This window comes from Desmodus rotundus, chromosome 1, assembly GCF_022682495.2.
Source record: "Desmodus rotundus isolate HL8 chromosome 1, HLdesRot8A.1, whole genome shotgun sequence".
Classification (NCBI taxonomy): Eukaryota; Metazoa; Chordata; class Mammalia; order Chiroptera; family Phyllostomidae; genus Desmodus; species Desmodus rotundus.
In genome coordinates this window covers 61,963,713-61,983,327 of record NC_071387.1, presented here as the reverse complement: position 1 = coordinate 61,983,327, position 19,615 = coordinate 61,963,713, and the positions used below count along the sequence as shown (strand labels likewise).

The 19,615-nt window shown below is 41.3% G+C and overlaps 1 protein-coding gene across 7 annotated transcripts in view; it reads left to right on the top strand.

Annotated features, from left to right (window-relative positions):
- Window positions 1-19,615, top strand: part of FREM1 (FRAS1 related extracellular matrix 1) — a 161,159-nt gene that overhangs the window by 122,660 nt on the left and 18,884 nt on the right. For 6 of the 7 annotated variants that reach the window (XM_053924556.2, XM_053924550.2, XM_053924551.1 and 3 more), the window contains 4 exons: window positions 701-902; window positions 1,859-2,003; window positions 12,558-12,687; window positions 15,499-15,571. In XM_053924556.2, the coding sequence (XP_053780531.1) occupies window positions 701-902; window positions 1,859-2,003; window positions 12,558-12,687; window positions 15,499-15,571 (550 nt within the window). Of the gene's footprint in view, window positions 1-700; window positions 903-1,858; window positions 2,004-12,557; window positions 12,688-15,498; window positions 15,572-19,615 lie in introns of those variants that run through there. The other variant, XM_053924566.2, reaches the window with a different exon arrangement.

The following is a 19,615-nucleotide window of genomic DNA, read 5'->3' as shown; positions in this document are numbered from 1 at the left end:
TGGACTGACCTCTGTATCACACCTGATTGAGGCTCTCTGTAGTGTTCGAACCTGTACGCCTCCTTCATTCATAGTGATTGCCCATCCACCATCTTCACAAATTGAGTTCACCTGTTTCGTTACGGTACCTGGTTCCGTAACTAAAATGAAACCGTTACACAAATGCCTATAAATAATGACCTCTCACTTTTTTCTTGCTGGGATATTTCTCTTTTTATTGAACATTTTTGCTCTCTGGACGAAGATGTAACAAAACATGTACAATATATTTGTAAACCTTTATAACTGTATTTCTATAAATCACCAAACATTGGAAAAATGGAAGAATCCTTCTGTGGAGCTTACATTACATTTACAATACAATTCTCTGGTCAATCTTAATATATTCATTCAATAAATATTCCTTGAGCTCCTGTTATGTATGGTTCAAGCTCTGTGCCAGGTGTAAGGAATAGATGGGGGAGCTTAAACGCTAACGGGGGATTCAGACAAATAAAGCTGGGTCAAAGTTTACAATGGAAAGTCCATCACTGTTCTAGGCACTATATTTGCTGAGGATATTGTGAACAAGGCAGTTTTTAGCAGAAATTGACAAAAAAGGAGGAATGAAATTGGTGGAAGTTTGTCAGTGTTAACCATTAAGACCCCATGGGAATGAGAAGCCTTTATTTAAACTTGTATGTAATTACTGACCATTTAGGTGGACCAACTGGACAAAACAGCACCCCACATCACACACTTGCACCCCCCTTCTCAAGTGGGACTCCTGAAGAATGGCTGTTATGGGATCTACATCACCTCCCGGGTGCTGAAGGCATCGGACCCTGACACCGATGATGATCAGATTATCTTCAGGATTTTGCGGGGCCCCCAGCATGGACATCTGGAGAACACGACAACAGGTACCGCCTCCCTAACCCTGTAATTGCTCATTTTAAAATGCGCAGTGGCTGGCGAGGCTGGAAAGCAATTTAATTAAGTGCAGGTGCATTTGGTAAACACTCCCCAGGGCTTACTGATAGATGCAGTTTACAAATCAATATTAGTGCAAAAGAGAGTTTGAAGCCGAACTTTCTTAAATTCATCTTAAGTGGGAGAACCAAATACTGACCTATTATTTCCTTACATATTGTTGTTGTTTACTTAAAAATAAAACCAGCCAGATTGTAATAGATTCAGAGGAACACTCAGTGTCAGGGCAAAATTCATATTTGTGGCTAACTTTTTTTCCTACCACAACACAAATTTTAACTGATGTCCATTTAATTTTAAAATTCTGTTTGTTTGTTTTTTTTTGTATAATGGTTTCTCTGGATCATATATTACTTTTGCTTTATGAAGATGGTAACCAGAATGTACCACTAAAGAGGGTAGTATATCCCCAGCCAGGTGGCTGGGTTGGAGCAGCATCCTGAACGTCACCAGAAGGGTGGGGGTTGGATTCCCAGTCAGGGCACTCACCTAGTGACCGATTCCGTTGCTGGCTGGGGTGTGAATGGGAGGCAACCAATTAATGTTTCTCTCTCTCTCTTTCCCCCTTCCTCTCTCTTTAAAATCAATAAGCATATTTTTAAAAAAATTTGAAAAAGAGGATGGCACAGAATTACAGATTTTATTACTGTAGAATCCTTGCCTACCTCTATCTTTGTATTTTTTTTAAGGTACAATATTTCTGAGACTAATTTACATTCGTTGCTCTTGAGTTTTAAGATAGTTGCAATAATGTTAATTTCTTTTAAGAATATACCTCAGAGATTTTTAAAGCTGATATTTACAATAAAAAAGCCATACAATTTTATCAGCTCTTATTAACTATTCTTTTGATTACTCACTAAATTCATTTATTTCTTTTTTGTAGGTGAATTTATCCATGAGAAATTTAGCCAAAAGGACCTAAACAGTAAGACCATTCTTTACGTCATAAACCCATCTTTGGAATTTAATTCCGATATCGTGGAATTTCAAATCATGGACCCCACAGGGAACTCTGCCACTCCTCAAATGTAAATTTTTTTTTGCTTATTTAGTAGTCCTGCAAGTAATGTCCAGAATGTATCTGATTAGGGAAGTGAAATGGTGTTTTTCAAACAGAATCTAAGAGGATAAATTGATAGACTATTTCGCGAGCTCATGGAGCGTATTTTGGAGAGCAATTATTCTTTCTATTACCGCTTGATAGGAATAGCTTTCCAGAGTGTGAAAACATTAAAAAGCTCAGTTGTGTAGCGCTGGATCATTCTATTTATGCATGGAAATGCCTACGCTTTCACGTCCAGGCCGGTTTCTGTCCTGAAGGGTTCACGGGCATCCGGGACGGAGGCTGCAGGCTCATGTACCAATCCTGCAGCCAGGGGTCACTGTAGGACTGTGTTAGTAACCGGTCTCCTCAGTATCTGGAGCTGGAGGGAGGAGGTAGCCAGGAAGGGTTGGCAAAGCAGCTCTTGGCCTCCAAAAAATCAAACCCAAAAAATGCTTACTTGAAATGGCCTTTACAAGGTAATAAACCTGTCATAGGTAAGATGAAGACCGTATAAAGCAGGAAATAGACTTGGAGGTATGAAGTGACACTTAGAAGCTGTGTAGCATGTACCACCCTCAGAATGACAAGAGTAACAAGTCCTCGAAATGAACAAGATTAACAGAGCATGGTGATTTCACTCACTGGATCCCTATTTAGACTTTTCTTGAATAATTTGCCAGTTAGTCCAGTTCTTCTTGTGCTGTTTTTCCTTTCCTTTTGAATTTGATACCTTTCCCCAGTCACCTCAAAGAAAAGTTGGTATTAACCATATCCAAGTAAAACTATGCATCACAAGTGAGTACAGCCTCTTTTTTGATTTTTATGACAGTATATGGACAAAAGAAGAAAAGAAAACAGAGATTTGCCCCCGCTGTCTTCATTCTTGCTTTTTCTTTCTGATCCTGATCACAGTTCCAACACTCACCAGCAGAGGTCTCTGTGGTCATTGTTAAAAAAACTGGCATCCTTCTAACAAAACACATTCCCAGGGTTCTACCTACATTGCCCTGGTAAAGCATAGTATCTGGCTCAGATTTATAAACTCTACAGATTTTTATTTACTGTCTACAGGTGCACAGTACTAGAAACTGGTAAATAGTTATGAAGAAGAAAGGCCTCACCCTTACCATTTAAATATAATCAAGAAGTTATAAAATTAAAACAGATGACCACCACCAGTTAAACTGCTATGGCCTAAGAGAAATGATTCCTCAGGATTTCCTTTATAGAAAATATATTAACTGCTTACAATTTAGACAATCATCTTACAGCTCAAGAAAGTGTTAAAAAAAAAAAAAGGAATCCTGCTCCACAAACGTTAATAAATTGCAACTTCGTTAGCTTTTTAATAGTTCAACAAGAAAATATAAGACTGCCAGTCAGACTTGCTACTGCGGGTCTGGTCCTCCACGTGGGAACATAGTGTAGCTGATGAGATTTCTCCCCAGCGATAGTGCTAGAGTAACAATGCTTCACTTACATGTGTTTTTTATGCTTCATTGTCACAAAGAACATTGCGTTTGAAGATGATTTATGTTTTTAACTAATCCTCTGATTTATAGGAGAATCACAGAAGAAATTATAACCTTAACTGAGGCTATTTTAAATGGGCTCCTGCTTGCATTACGTGTTAATTTTAAAAAAATTTTTTATTGTTATTCAATTACAGTTGTATGCCTTTTCTCCCCATCCCTCCACCCCACCCCAGCTGAACCCACCTCCCTCCCCCACCTCCACCCTCCCCCTTGGTTTTGTCCATGTGTCCTTTATAGTAGTTCCTGTAATCCCCTCTTCCCACTGTCCCTACCCCAATCCCCCCTGGCTATTGTTAGATTGTTCTTAACTTCAATGTCTCTGGTTATATTTTGTTTGCTTTTTTCTTCTATTGCTTATGTTCCAGTTAAAGGTGAGATCATATGGTATTTGTCCCTCACTGCCTGGCTTATTTCACTTAGCATAATGCTCTCCAGTTCCATCCATGCTGTTGCAAAGGGTATAAACTCCTTCTTTCTCTCTGCTGCATAGAATTCCATTGTGTAAATGTACCATAGTTTCTGGATCCACTCGTTTGCTGATGGGCACTTAGGTTGCTTCCAGTACTTGGCTATTGTAAATTGTGCTGCTATGAACATTGGGGTGCACAGGTTCTTTTGGATTGGTGTTTCAGGGTTCTTAGGGTATAATCCCAGCAGCGGAATTGCTGGGTCAAAGGGCAGTTCCATTTTTAGTTTTCTGAGGAAATTCCATACTGTTTTCCACAGTGGCCTCACCAGTCTGCATTCCCACCAACAGTGCACTAGGGTTCCCTTTTCTCCGCATCCTCTCCAACATTTGTTTGTGGATTTGTTTATGTTGGCCACTCTGACTGGTGTGAGATGGTACCTCATTGTGGTTTTAATTTGCATCTCTCTGATGGCTAGTGATGCTGAGCATCTTTTCATATGTCTTTGGGCCCTCTGTATGTCTTCCTTGGAGAAATGTCTGTTCAAGTCCTTTGCCCATTTTTTAATTGGTTTTTTTGTCTTCCTGGAGTGGAGTCGTGTGAGTTCTTTATATATTTTGGAGATCAGGCCCTTGTCTGAGGTATCATTAGCAAATATGTTTTCACATACTGTTGGTTCTCTTTGTAATTTGGTGCTGTTTTCTTTAGCCATGCAGAAGCTTTTTATTTTGATGAGGTCCCATTTGTTTATTCTTTCCTTTATGTCCCTTGCTTTAGGGGACATGTCTGTGAGGATGTTGCTGCGTGGAATGTCTGAGATTTTCCTGCCAATGTTTTCCTCGAGGACTTTTATGGTGTTACGACTTATATTTAAGTCTTTTATCCATCTTGAGTTTATTTTCGTGTATGGCGTAAGTTGGTGATCGAGTTTTATTTTTTTGCATGTAGCTGTCCAGATCTCCCAACACCATCTGTTGAAGAGGCTGTTTTTGCTCCATTTTATGCTCTTGCCTCCTTTGTCAAATATTAATTGACCGTAAAGACTTGAGTTTATTTCTGGGTTCTCTGTTGTTTTCCATTGGTCTATGTGCCTGTTTTTATGCCAGTACCAGGCTGTTTTGATGACAGTGGCCTTGTAATACAGTTTGATATCAGGTATTGTGATCCCTCCTGCTTTGTTCTTCTTTCTTAAAATTGCTGCAGCTATTCGGGGTCATTTATGGTTCCATACGAATTTCTGAAATGTTTGTTCTATATCTGTGAAATATGTCATGGGTACTCTATGTATTAATTTTTATATACCTATGCTGAAGATGTTTCTAATCAGCTAAAGAAGAAGATTGGAACCAATGGAACAAAATGATGCCTACTGAGGGTTAATCTAAAAATAATTTTAATTTAATTCTGACCAATATGAAGTTATTTTCTTTAGAATGGGCAAGGGGTGGCAGAAATTACATAGCATTTATGTCCATAATTCTTGAATGGTACAGTTGTCTCTAGCCTTATTTATTAGATGTTTTTGGAACAGGAAGCTCATTTTTTCAGTAAGAAACAATCTTATCAGCAAGGGGTTGTTGTCCCAATACAGCTAGCAAGAACCTAGTTACTGTGCAGTGTAAATCACGGGCATTTGCACTATAATTGTTTTCTGCTCTATGTCATCGCTCTTCACTCAGTCATCACACGACCTATGCCTTATGTACCGTCATAATACAGAATTTACATGTGAGGAAACTGAAGCAAGAAAATAGGTTGGGATTTTCCCAGGCTCATGCAGCTAATTAGTGAAGGAGCTGGGGTTCAGGCCTAGGAAGTATGGCTCTAGAGTCCATGGCTTTCTTTCCTCACTGTCTGAAAGAACTTCTTGCCCACTCGCATCACAGCATGCTAACTGGCCTAATGGGAAGGGAGCTGCAGGCTTATCTTCCTCCTTTGTCTCCAGTCACTGACCACACAGCAGCAAGAAAGGAGGAATACTCACTCTTCGGGGACCTTAAGTTTTCATTGTGTTTTAAAAAATGTAAGTTATAGCCCTGGCTTGTGTGACTCATTGGATTGAGTGCTGGCCCGTGAACCAAAGGGTCACTGGTTCAATTGCCAGTCAGGGCACATGCCTGGGTTGTGGGCCAGGTCCCCAGTAGGGGGCACATGAGAGGCAACCACACAGTGCTGTTTCTCTTTCATGCTCCCTTTCCCCTCTCTCTAAAAATAAATGAATAAATAAATATTTAAAAAATGTAAGTTATAGATATTAATATCAGCACGCATTCTGTGTCTTAGGGTCAAAGAACAGGGTTTGGGCTTTGACTCTGCCATTGACTTAGGTGATCGTTCCAGCCTTAGTTATCACATCTGTCAAATGGGGACAATAGCAAAGTTTGTTTAGAGAAACAAATGAAGTAAAACATATGAAAACACCTTGTGTATTTAAAGTCCTTAACTAGTTTAACTTGCGGTAATGATTACTATTGTTCATTCATGTGGTACAAAAACTGACTGAAGAAGTATTCCAGAGACATTGGGTGGCCAGTTACAGCCACCTCTAGTTAGAAATTGATGCTGGGGTGATCCACCAAGGGAACAATAAATATGCTCATTAATCAATAAGCTAAATGCTGTGCAACTTTCAGTTCTTTGGCATAGACGGGATTGATAGATCAGGATTCTGCATATTTGAAGGAGTGAAGACCTCCTGTAATAAAAGGGGCTCCTTTAAAAAATGAGAAGAACCTATGTTCAGTGGGAAGGTCCCGGGATCTTCGTGGCTAGTACGTTTTTGCTCTTGCAGCATTTCTAAGGAATACCAGTCCTGAAGAGTCAAATGGATATTCCATTAATAAAGGTGTTAGGAAAGGTGATTTAGACTAAACTAATGAAGTTATTGCTAACTAGCTACCTTGTGTGCTGTTTAACTACATCACATCCTAGAATCATAGAGATGCTTATGTGGACTGGCGATGCTGAGAGAGGAATGCAGAAAGCAGCATGTTGGAACTCGATTTGACCATAGGACTGCTTCTCCCTCTCCTTGACTCCCTCACCCTCCACAACAGCTCATGGAACAAGCTTTTCATGGAATACGTTTGGGAGTCATTTTATCAGGAATAGAAATGATTTTATATCACTGAATCCATGGATATTTGCATAAAGATTTAGACGTGGCTAGATGCCTCAATTTCAGGTACTGTGCTAGGTACTTTCACATATGCCGTCTAATTTAATCAGCAAAACACAATCCTTAGAGGGTGGTAAAAAAAAATCAGGCTCAAAGCATTTAAGTAATTGGCCTGAAGTCACCTAAATGGATGAGTGGCAGAGCCGAAAGGGACCCCTGATCTCTTGACCTCCCAGTGCCTACTCATCTTACTCCCCTTACTCACTGTAGGGGCCCAGGCCTTGGTGTGACTCACTCACAAGTTCATCTGTTCTCCACTCCAACTTGAATCTGAAGATGATCTTCAGAATTCTCAAACCAAACTTCCACATCATTCATCAAAAACACCTCTGAAGGCCACAAAATGTAGCCAACTTTTGACCCGTTTCTTCATGTATCTTCTACGTTGATCTCTTGTGTGCAGTGACAAGTGAACTTCAAAGCTGACCCATCCCATGGTTCTTCATAAGGCAGAGGCTGCTTCTGCTGCTGCTGAGCAAGCCCAGGCCCAACCCTGCGAATTCCTCCCCTCCCCCGCCACCCGTACTCTAGCTGTCCTGTTATTCATTCTGGGCCTTAAAAAGAGAAGGGACAAAAGGAATGAGAAAGAAAAGGAATGTCTAATAGGTGAACTTTGCGATGATTTGGAAGCTTTTATGAAACACCTTGCAGGGGAAGAGGTTGAAACAATTGACTGGGTGAAGCTTTCATGGTGGCTGCAAGCCAGAAGTTAAAGGATTTATTTCCAGCTTCGATCTGCGTATGAAAGCATGGAGGAAAGAAAGGAAAGTAGCACTTATTAAGCACCCACCGTGTACAGGTGCTTTATACATATTAACACATTTTAATTTTCATCATTTGACATGAGTATAATTCTCCTCCTTGTAAAGATAATGAAAACTGAGGCCCAGAGAGACTGGGTAACTGACCGTAATCACACAGTACTAAGCAGTTGCAAGAAGTGTCCGACTCCACAGCACTGGTGGCGTAGTCACCACGCTGCCTCCCGGCTGACGACCGGTTCCCCGCTGCTGTGAGAGAAAGACAAAAATGAAGACACGGGTGTTCACAGCGTCCGATTACAGAGCTTAGTAGCATCCTCTTTGAACTGATAAATCTTAGATTGACTGCTTGGAAAAATATTTTTTAACATCCCACTTTTCTTAAGTCATAGGTTACTTGATTGTAGATGAAGATCTCGTTATAAGAATAATTTCCTCACAATTTTAGCTTCTATGAAACCTTTCACTGAGAAGCTCAAGATACTTAATGGGTATTCATTAAGGTTCATTTAGTTCCTTTGAAGTACAGACTCATGATTATTACACTTAGGGATGTGAGGAAACTGAGGCACAGAGCAGCTAAAGACCTTTTTCACACACTCTTGTTAACCTAGATTAAGGTTCCAAATCCCAAACTGCAGTTTTATGCATAAACGTTTCTTCCAGTTTATGGTTCCTTCGTAAAAATGAATCAAGTAGCCACAGTATAGAATATTTATGACTCTGCCTGCACATTCGTGACATTTTGGGCCGGGTGAGTCCTTGTCGTGGGCTGGGGAGTGGGCGGCTGTCCTGGTCGCTGCAGGGTCTTTGGCACCGTCCCAGGCCTCTGCTCGCTGATGCCAGTATTACCCTCCTCCCATGTGATAATCAGCTCTCTCCAGACACTGCCAAATGTTGAAAACCGTGCACACGCTTTAGAAAATAGCATATGTGTGTTAAGAAATCATACTGTGTGTAGAATGCCCCTTTATCAATGCCATTTTTCTCTCTAATAAAGTCCCATGATAGCCAAAGAACCCAAAATAAGTCAGGGCTAGAAAAAACATAGGAGGAACAGCCTAGCCTGGCATTTTTTTCAAATTGTGTGAAATCTGAATTTCATAGGGCTGTGGAGAAAAAAATTTTGGTGTTCAACTTAGCTTAGGAAACAGTGAGCTAAAGAAGATTCATTTAACAAATATTTACTGAGCACTTACTGTATCCTACTCACTCTACAACGGGATTGGAAGTACATCAGTGACCCGACCCTTTTGATTTGGAGCATACATAGTATCTAAGTAAAGCATATAGTCTGTTTAAAAAGTTTGTGATGCATACTTTGCAAAATGAGAAAGTTGGTCAGGACAAGGGCAATCACAACTGCTGGACTTGGGGGATGATCAATCGTGGTTTTAAATTGAGTGTTTAAACACCTTTTCTTGTGCCTGACTTAGAGTCCCTGAGTGGCAGAGGGACCAGAAGCCTCCTGACTTTTAATCCAATTTAATCTCCGCTACTACATCCTGTGTCTTCCATTCACAACAGTGGTTTGGGGAACCAAAATTTCGTTTTCACATTAAGTCAAATTTTCTACTGTGATGAGTGCCCCCAGATCACTTAGGGAAGTGTTTCTCACCTGAGGATGCCTTCCCCCAAGGGGTGAGTGGGTTGGTGAGTGGGCTTGAAAGACCTTGTGATAGTCGTGACTGAGAGGGGAGGGGCCACTGCAGTCGGTGGGCGGAGGCCTGGACACAGCTACACACTTCAAAGTGCACGAGACAGCCTCCCACAACAAAGAACTATCTCCTTCCGAATGTTGACAGTGTCAAGGTTGAGAAAGCCTGACCTAGAGGCTAACGAAGTTCTCACCTCCCACTAAATGACTTGAAATGATCACCATATGGGTTTTGCAGAAAGTGTGTCTGGAAACTTCACTTCTAACCTTAGAACGTGCTTTCCTCAATGGTAATAGTAGAAAGGAGGGATCATTAAAATCTGCAGGTTTGAACCAACCCTTCTCTGCATGACACCCACACATCCAGAGCTTCCCAAATTCTTGTCATGGGCTCTGCATTTGGTGATGTCAAGCATGCAGCTGTGTGGCTTGTAGCAGGGAGAATTCCCAAGGGACTGACTACACACACCTCTTAGTTTCTCCCAGGTGTTCGTGTAGAGTTTAAGCAACAATAGTCTCAATGTAGAAAGATCTCAAATGCAGTACTGCAAACAGCACCAACACCAGCATTGAAAACGTGTGTTGCACATATCCCGTAGGCATACAAGTGCTTTGCAATTTAAATATTTTTCTGGAAAATACATAGCCTCACTTACATTTTATGGCTTTTCAATACATCTTTATTATTTGTAGTGAGTTTCAAGAAAATAAAATAGAACATCGTGTAACGACAACCTTAGCCTCTGAGCACTGGGCAGCATTCTCAGGCTGCATCAGGGCAATGCGGGCGCTTCCCCAACACCAGGACCCTTCATGCTTTGAAGCCGAACAGCGCTCTGCGGAGCCCCTCTGTTTGATCTAGCTCAGCGATCGAACTGCATTTACCTTTAGGCCGTGCAGCCCTTAGGATCTGCACAGTGACGCTGGTGAACTTCTGCTTGTCATGGTGGGCGTTAGTAATGGATCGATTCTCGGGAGACTGGACGTTGAAACTTATTTGCACCTTACTGCAACTTAGCTGAAATTCATCCATATTTATCTACTTCACACGTTCCCCATCGCTTTCCTCTCTTTCCTGTTTGATATTTTTGTCTTTTTCCCTAATCTCTTTTGCTGACATTTTTTCCCCTTTGTCCTTTAGCTGGGTCCTTTTGGAATTCTTTGGAACATGTTATTTAGAATACTAACAGAATTAATTAGAATAATAATAATAATAATAAAATGTTATTCCTGTTGGCATTTATAGTATCTTTGTTTCTTGTTACCTTGAACTTTTTAAAGCATAGTCATTTAGTTCTTTATTTCTTGATGAGTTTCATGTCAGATTTGAATTCAGGTGCATTAAAAACCCATGAGGTTTCTAATACTATTTAACGTAAGGGTCTTGTTTTTATGTCCAGATTTTATGGAGCCCAGCTTGCTAGTAACAATAAATTCATATCTATGGATAAATAAACATATACGGTCATAGAAACTCAGGAACCTCTGCAACAGTCCCACACTCCCATGCTTGCCCCACTGGTCCAGAGTCATCGGAGTAGGGGACAGTGCTAGTGAGTCTGCTGTGCTAGTGAACTTAATGCATAGGATGTGGCCATGACCCACGACTGGTGTAAGAACACGATGTGGTTAGGAGAGAGGAACTTCCTCTCTGACATGAATGGTGCCCAGGAAAACCTAGAAGCTGTGAGACTTGAGAACTCTGTACTTCCCATGGGGGCACCCAGAATTTTTAATTCTGCAAGAAAAAAATTATTGAAGAAATGTTAAATCCCAAGGAAAGAGTCTGAATCCAATTGGAAGTTTGAAAATATGGTAAGGCAACCAGTGTGGGCTTTGTAAATGGTGAGTGAAGGGAAATGCAGGAAAGAAAACAATGGAACAATGGACGTGAGGCCGACCATCCCAGTGAAGGGTGCTGGTGCCCTTGCATGTAGCTGAAGCTTTCAGGGGTAAAGAAAGGAAAACATGTTTGGACAGAAATGTTTGGGGAGAACATTTTAAGTTTTCTAACCTCACGAAGGGAAAAATTTGGGGATAAAGATAAAATTGTATTTTTCTGCTCGAGCTCAAACACAAGAGTCAGAAACTCCAAATGGGAAGAAGGACGGTAGAAGAGGAATGAGCATTTGGCTTCAGATATATGCTGGACATTTCATATCTATTAGCTTTGCCATTGCTTTTTTGTCTTTGAACTAGTTATTTAATCTCTCTTAGGCTCAGTTTTCTTTCCTGAAAAAAGAAAAAGTTTCTCTCCCTTTGAGGGTTAGAGAACATGGTTTCCATCGAATGTGGGGCTCTCTGACGATCTCGTGGGGGAAGGGGCAACACCGGACCAGATTTCTTCAGGTGTGCAGCTGCTTCTGAGGCACACGTTAGTACGGGCCCTGTACGGGCACAGGAGACGGGACAGCTAATGCTTATAAAACACCTGCACATTTTAATTCTTAGGCACAGCCTCAAAAATAACTTGTTATCTAACGGAGCCCAAGTTCAGAAAAGATCTGTGTCGAGAACAGTTCCTGGTGTACTGATGAGAAGGCCAAGAGATAAGAGAGGTTTCATATGAGTGTCCTTTCCAAAAGTGAATGTCTCCTTGAACTTCACCACTGCTGTTTCCTCTCCCTTCGGACCACTCAAGTTTGAGTCCTTTTTTTTTTTTCCTTTTGGGCATTAATCCTGTAGGAGCTCCAACAGTCTTCTAACCTTAGTTTCTGCATATGTAAAATAGAATTCTAATCATTTCTCTGTCTACCTCATGATGCTGTTGTAAGAGAGAGTGAAGTGAGATAATGTCAGTAAAAGTTCTTTGTGAACTAAAATGTAGCGAACAAGTGTAAGGATTTCTAGCGTTGGTGTAGATTGATGAAGCATCTTTGTGTACACCAGGTATACCAGGATGTGTGCCAGTGGTTTGGTCTCCTACCCAGCAGAGGACCCCTACAGACATGTACATGCATTTCTTATGATTTTCCCTTTTCTTTTTCTCTCATGCACAGTCTGGAACTGAAGTGGTCTCATATTGAATGGTCGCAGACTGAATATGAGGTGTGTGAGAACGTGGGCATGTTGCCCTTGGAAATTACCAGAAGGGGCTACTCCATGGATTCGGCCTTTGTGAGTGTAAAGGTAACAACTCTAAAATGTAAACTGTCGAGCTAAAACTTAGGTTGCTGGCTGGTGCCTTTGATTATTTTCTTAGAAAAAATCAGAGTAACCAAGAAAATTTAAAATGCGGGTGTGCCACGCTAATCTGGAAATCCTAGATACAAGATCTCCTGGTCCCTCCATCCTTTATCTAGCTTCCTTGGCTCCTAGATGTGATATTTCTAACTCTCTTTTAGTTTTTAAGTCTGGTTACTAATTACCGAAGTTTGATTTCACAGGGAGATATATCCGACCTAGTGAACTTGGGCCACACTGTGCTTTGGAAAAAAACGTTGTAGGCAAGACATTCTGCGAGGTACCCAGGGCAAATTTCAGTCCATAAGTGGCTTTCTCTTAGTATGCACCAGGATCACCTCCTCTGGTCTCAGTGGATCAGGAAAATCAGGGGACAAACCTATCTTAAGAGTCCCCAAGTCATGCAAAATTAAGAGAGCATATTTCAATACAGGCACCCTGCAACATAAGGAATGTTCAGTAATCACTTTGGGATTAGTCAACTTGCTATTCCTTTCTAGTGACATGGCTTCTATAATTGAAGGTTTTTTTTTCTAGGAGTTGCTATCATAATAGCACTTCAAGAGAATGAAAGCATGAAAAGCTATTATGTACTAAAGACAGCAAAAAAGCATTAAGAACCCCCTCCTCAATGTAATGAAAGGGACCCTGGTATTAGGTTCTGGGGAAAAAATGGCATCTCAGTTAAGTCTCAATTACAATAATAAATTCAAATCGTCATCAGAACCTTGCGTACCTACATTCTACCGTATCAAGACTCAGTGATTATCTTTCCAGTAGACACAGATTTGTGGGTACTTTATCGTTAAAACATTAGATAGTGTGGTATGCCCTATAGCTTTCTGGCAGATTGTTTATGGGAAAAGACAGAACCTGCCTGGATGGTTTTTTAATAGTCCTCTGGTCCTCCATAGAAAGCGCCATATGCTCCAGTCTGGAGTTTTGGGCCACACTACCATTCACCTTGCCAGGTAGAAAGAACATACGTGGTGTGACATGGAACCTTTTGTCTCCTTAAGCTGAATGCACACCGTGAACCTGCCGGGTGAGTGTGCAGACTTTCATCAAACCCAGGCCTGAGTCCTGCAGAGGCGGCTCTGTCCACAGCGCACAGCCTGCCGTTTCATGCCGGAGCTTGCTGGCTCCTTGACTGGGTGCAGGGAAAGGGAAAGCACGTCACCTGTGCTGTTTGCCCTGGTTTGAATCGTGCGCTTTCCCCGGACTGATTTCTCCAAGCACCTTGCCTCAGCCCGTTTCTTTTCCCACGTAGGGTTCTGTAAACTCAGTGGCAGTAAATGCCAGGCAATTGCACGTGCAAGAACCATGCCGGGCTGTGCAGCTCCGGCATATGGTGGCTACAGGTGTATGACGGGCTGCCTTTCCGTGATGAAAGATTCTTCAGGAGGAGCCTTGGCATTGTAGGCAAAGAGCAAATGGGGTTTTAGGAGGTAATACCCTTCTTCAGCAAAATGTTCCCCCTGCAGACCCATTGGCGGAAGGCAGAGCCTTTGATCAGAATTGGAGATAATGTCTCAGGCCATAGAAATAGGAATTTTAGAGTTTTTAATCTTGCATTTCATTCCTTTGTAAGAAAGTGAAGAAATATATTAACCTACTTTCCTGACCATCTTAAAACACCTAAAAAAGTCCAAAGGTAGCAGCTGCCTGTGCTTTCCATGGGGTTCTCACTCGATGCCCTCTTTTTCAAGCAAGGACACTTCTTAATATACACATGTTTAGGCTACCTCTGGGGGAAGTTAAGGCCCTGGCTCTAGAACGTTTAAATCACCTCTGGTTTTTAGCCCTAGGAATGGGGAACAGGGGATCAGTCAACAGCCTCTTTAAACTAGAGCAATTTGGGGGTTTTTGCAACTTACTTGATAGAACCTCTCAATTCTGGGTATGGATTGCTTTTGTGGGGTTGTTCACCAGGTCTGCCATTCCCGCCGTCTTCATTCCTGTCTGTGAAGAGGGATGGTTTCATTCAGACAGGAAAATGGAGCAGACTTGCTTCAACTCACACAGTCTAAAGGCTTTCAGGGCCCTGGGGCTCGCAGGAGACCTCCCAGCTGGCTGACCAATCAGCGCGCAGGTTGTCAGAGTGCCTGCGTTTCTTCTCCTCTTCACTCCTCCGCTGCCCTTTCTCCTCCGCTGCCCTTTCTCTTAGTCATTAGTCATTATTTTATTTTATTTTATTTTATTTAAAGATTCGATTTATTTATTTTAGACAGAGGGGAAGGGAGGGAGGAAGAGAGGGAGAGAAATACTAACATGTGGTTACCTCTCACGTGACCCCAACTGGGACCTGGCCTGTAACCCAGATATGTGCCCTGACTGGGAATCGAACCTGTGACACTTTGGTTCGCAGGCCAGCACTCAGTCCACTGAGCCACACCAGCCAGGGCTCTGAGGCATTATTTTAGAACAAGGTTGGGATAAGGGGAAGGTAATGAAATAAAATCTTACTTGTAACAAAGAGAAAAATATTACTTAAAATTCATGTTATTTTCCCTAATAACTGAATCATGTATAAAGAAGAAGCCAAAAAAAGTTTTACTTCCATTGATATTAGTTTAGAAAATGTTAACTTTAAAGAAGAGCCATATAGCTTGGATTATAAGTGGTTTATTATATAATAAAAAACATGTTATGTGAAAAACAGATTTTAAGAGTAAGTTTAGTCTAGTGTGAGACTAGACTGGGTTTCTCTGTTATAGAATATATTCATTAAAAAAGGCATTTTTTTTTCCTTTTAAGGTCAACCAACTGTCAGCTACAATTGGAAAAGATTTTACCATGACTCCATCTAAACTGATTCAGTTCGACCCAGGTATGCTTGGTATCTACAGTTTGTTTCGTGTTCTTGTAAGAATGTCTGGAGACTTTGGAGAGGACAGAACATTATGCAGCTGCAGCCAGCTAGGAACTCTCAGGGAGTCACATCACCCCGCTCCAGGAGAGACTGGTTTGGACTGGAGGTTTTGCCCCTCATATTTTATTTTATTACAAATGAATATTTATTCAAAATGAGATCATAACAAATAAAAATATGAAGTGTCAAAGCAAACATTCAAAGATCCAGAAAAAAATGATGTCATTTTAAAAACCATTAAAAACTAAAATAATTAAAAAATTTGCCTCATATTTTGATGGACATTTTCAGAATGTTACAGTGACATGGATTCTAAAGGAAATTTCTAAATTATTTCTATTGGAATAGGTTGATATGAGGAGATTCCAGGGAAAATTATTGCTTAATTGGGTAGCATATAATTTCCTTTCACTTTGTGAGAAAATTTTGCTAGGTGCAAAAAGGGGCACAAATTTATGGTGGCAGCTCTCAAGGATGTTCTGTCAGGTGGGAAAGACTGACAAGAAAACAACTTACTAAAAGCACATTGGGACCCAAAGGATGAGCCATTGTTCTGGCTAAAGAACATCCTGGAAGATTTTCAGAATCCTCAGCAGGTAGAAGAAGAAGAAGGGGCCTTTCAGTTGAAAGACAGATGGACCCATTTTTGGGGACTGTGCCTAAAGCCCAGAGGCTGGAGCCGTGCCTTTTTTCCCTGACTTCTGAAGGTGGGGGCAGGTAGCTGTCACTCACTGCTCGGCATGGTTCTCCCTCCTTCCTTCTGCCCTGGATCACCTGTCCAGGGGCAAATGGAAAAGGCCTTGAGAAGCAGCGGGGACCTAAGGCTTTGTGGTCTCCTGCAGAGCAGGTCTTCTGTGCTCTGAGAACACACCATCAAGTCCAAACTCTTGCTGTATGGCAAAGGCAAAACAAAATAGCTGAAACGCCACCAACCCTCCGAAACTGACAACGTCAATGCTAAACATGGAAAAGAGATGCGTTTCTGCGGTGCACCTGGATGTTTGAGCACTGTTTGCGTGCGGGGACTGCCCTGACAGAGTATCATAAGCCAGGTGGCTGAAAACCAGGAATTTAGTTTCTCACAGTTCTGAAGACCAGAAGTTCAAAATCAGCATTTTGGCAGCCTGTGACTCCTTCTCAGGGCTGTGAGGGAAAATGTGCCCCATGCCTCTCGTCCACTCTCTAGTGCTTTGCTAGGGTCTTTGGTGTTCCTTGTCTTCTGTTGTCTTCATGTCCATATCGGCATTCTTCTTGGAGGTGTGTCTCTGTTCAAATTTCCCCTTTTTATAAGACCATTTTGTTGTCAGATAAGGTTACATTCTGAGATGCTGGGAATCAGGACTTCAATACATGGATTTTTGAGTGACAAAATTCAACTTATCACAATGAGGCTTATTTCATTGCAGAAACCCAAATATTGTTGTTGGCTTCCTTCTTGTGATACGTTTCTGACTCGCTTAAGTTTATTTATTCCTTCGGCTGAGCACACTTGGTGAGAGACCTATTCCCACTATGTATTTAATGTTTAGCTTCGGGTTGCAGAAGGCTCCTGTGTTCTGGTCAAGGGCAACATGCCCTTTTCATACTTCATGTTAAGGCACTTTCAACCTTCCCACTTTTTGAGAGCCAAGAGTCTTTGTCATATGTCATCTTTAGTATTTGAGGTCTATTTGTTATAAGATTATGAGTGATTTTGGCTTTCAGTAGATTTGAGCAGCCTACCAGATGCTCTGTGTGGACTATAGAAAATAGAAGGTATCGCACTAGAGGGATCTCTGAAAGCTATTTCTTAGAGATTCCACTGGATGAGATGAGATAAATACCCATTTGTCTAGAAGAGTTTACATGATGTTTTGAGGAGATACTAATGCTACTTCTAGGGACCCTAAAATGGTCGTGATTTTAGAGATTCTTTAGACTTGTTAAGAAAAAGAAATAAACATCTCGTCAATTAAAAAGAAACAACACTTGATTGTTCATTGTTTAGGAACTTATTAGTCAGACACAGTGTCATAAACTTAAGTCTTGCTTTAGAGAATTTTTTAAGTTTCCCACATCCCATTTGTTAACCCTTGCCTCTTTTGGACCTGGTGTCTCCATCCTCACGTCCACACCTTTTGCCCAAGCACTCTGTCCATTTCTTTAAAAACAGCAGTTTCCATGATTGGAGAAGAAACAGAGAGTGGGAAACCAAAGATGGTGTGGTGTTAGCAGGTTACAGCGTTCTTGGGAGGCAGCTGGAGAGAAACTGGGTGACTTCAAGCTAGTGAGCTACACTCAAGTAAGCTTGCCTTGCAGACATTGTACCAAGCCAAAAACTGACCCGGACTGCTTTGCAGTCAGCGTTTGTGATTAGTCTGAGTCAAGGTGTAAATATTCATAACACAATGATTGATTTTCTTTAAAATGTGTTCTTGAAAGGTTTGCTGCATTCTTAATTGAGACTCCTAAGAGTCAAAAGGTTTGCCAAAGGATCAGATCTCTGAGGTGGCCCTCACAAAAAAAAAACATTGAGGAAATGTCTTTCAATGGCGAAATCTGCTTTGTAGGAAAAAAAACATCCAGGAACCGACCTCCCCTGTAAAGTGGGATATGTCTGCATAAAATGACACCTCTGGCTCCGCTTCCACACCTTTTGTTTTATGGGAACAGGAGGCCAGCTCAGGCCTCTGAAATTGCTTATAATCTCGGTAATTTGACAAATACTTTTCACCTTGAAAGTGGGAAAGGAAGGAAAAAGAAAAAAACAAGTTCTTAATTCCAATCTCATTAACCTAAAAGTTGGTCCTATGTGCACACCTGGTAGGCATAGAAACAAAGCTGAAATACAGGCAAACAAATCAGAAGCACTTCAATGAAACTTGGAACAGTTTCTCTCTAACCACCTGATTCTGCTCCATTAAAAAAAAATCTTAAAATAGGAGGGCCTTTGGTTAGGCTTGGAAATATATATATTTTGTATTGGATTGTTATTTGAATAATGCTTAACGCAATGAGTTTTGAGAGTCGAAACAGTTCTCTGAATAGTAAAAATCTTAGTATTCTTATGTTTTCTGCCTTGTCCAGCTCTTATTGCCCCATGCCAGCTTCATTAGAATGAAGCCTATGTGGTCTCCTGTCTTCTAGCCTGTCTGCCCGAGCCCCTAAGTCTGCCCATGTAATACTTCTAGTTTCATTTTTTCAAGACATCAATTTTCAAGAGCCTTCCCAGTTGCCTGTGGTTTCAAGTCTGAGTCTGGCCACCTCGTCAGTGTCCAGCAGTCTGACTAAGAACTGCCACTGCAGCCTCACCACCCCATGCACTTGCCAGCGACTCTGCTCAGCTTTCCCCGATCAAGGCCACCGTTCACTGTCTTCCTGCCTTTGCATCTGTTGTCTCCCTGTTTCTTCCCTCCAAAGCCTTCCACCTCTGGGGCCCACATACACCCAGTACTGACCATCTATGCTGTATCTCTCAGCAGCTAATCGTACATTGCCTTGAATAATTGACTTTTCTCGTACTTGTATCTTGTCTCTTCAAAGAGATTTTAAATTCCTTTATGTCAGCCTTGCTTATGTTATACCTCTGGTATTTCCCATAGCATCTAAAGCAAAGGTAAGTACATAATGGACACAAAATAAAACATTTTGATGGATTGATTTATTCATCCATGTGGTGGGCCTTATATAATATTTTCTACTAGATACTTCAACTTCTATTTTTGCAAACTAGGAAAGTAATTGATTTAAGAACTCAGGGGATATTGAAAGCCTAAGAAATTAGCTGTCAACCTATTTTTTAAAAATAAAATTATTTCAAATACACTTAATTTTTTTCCTTTTAAGTGCAGCCAAGAGTAGGATAAGTGAACAGTTTCATCTTTCCATTGGGTTTGACTGGGGATCAATGAGACTCGGATCAGATTACGAAGCCTGTATTGACCGGCTGTCAAGGAGGCCGCGCGTGGACAGCACAACCAAGAAGCACAGATACGTAGAAAACAACCTGCAAGGAGAAAAGTA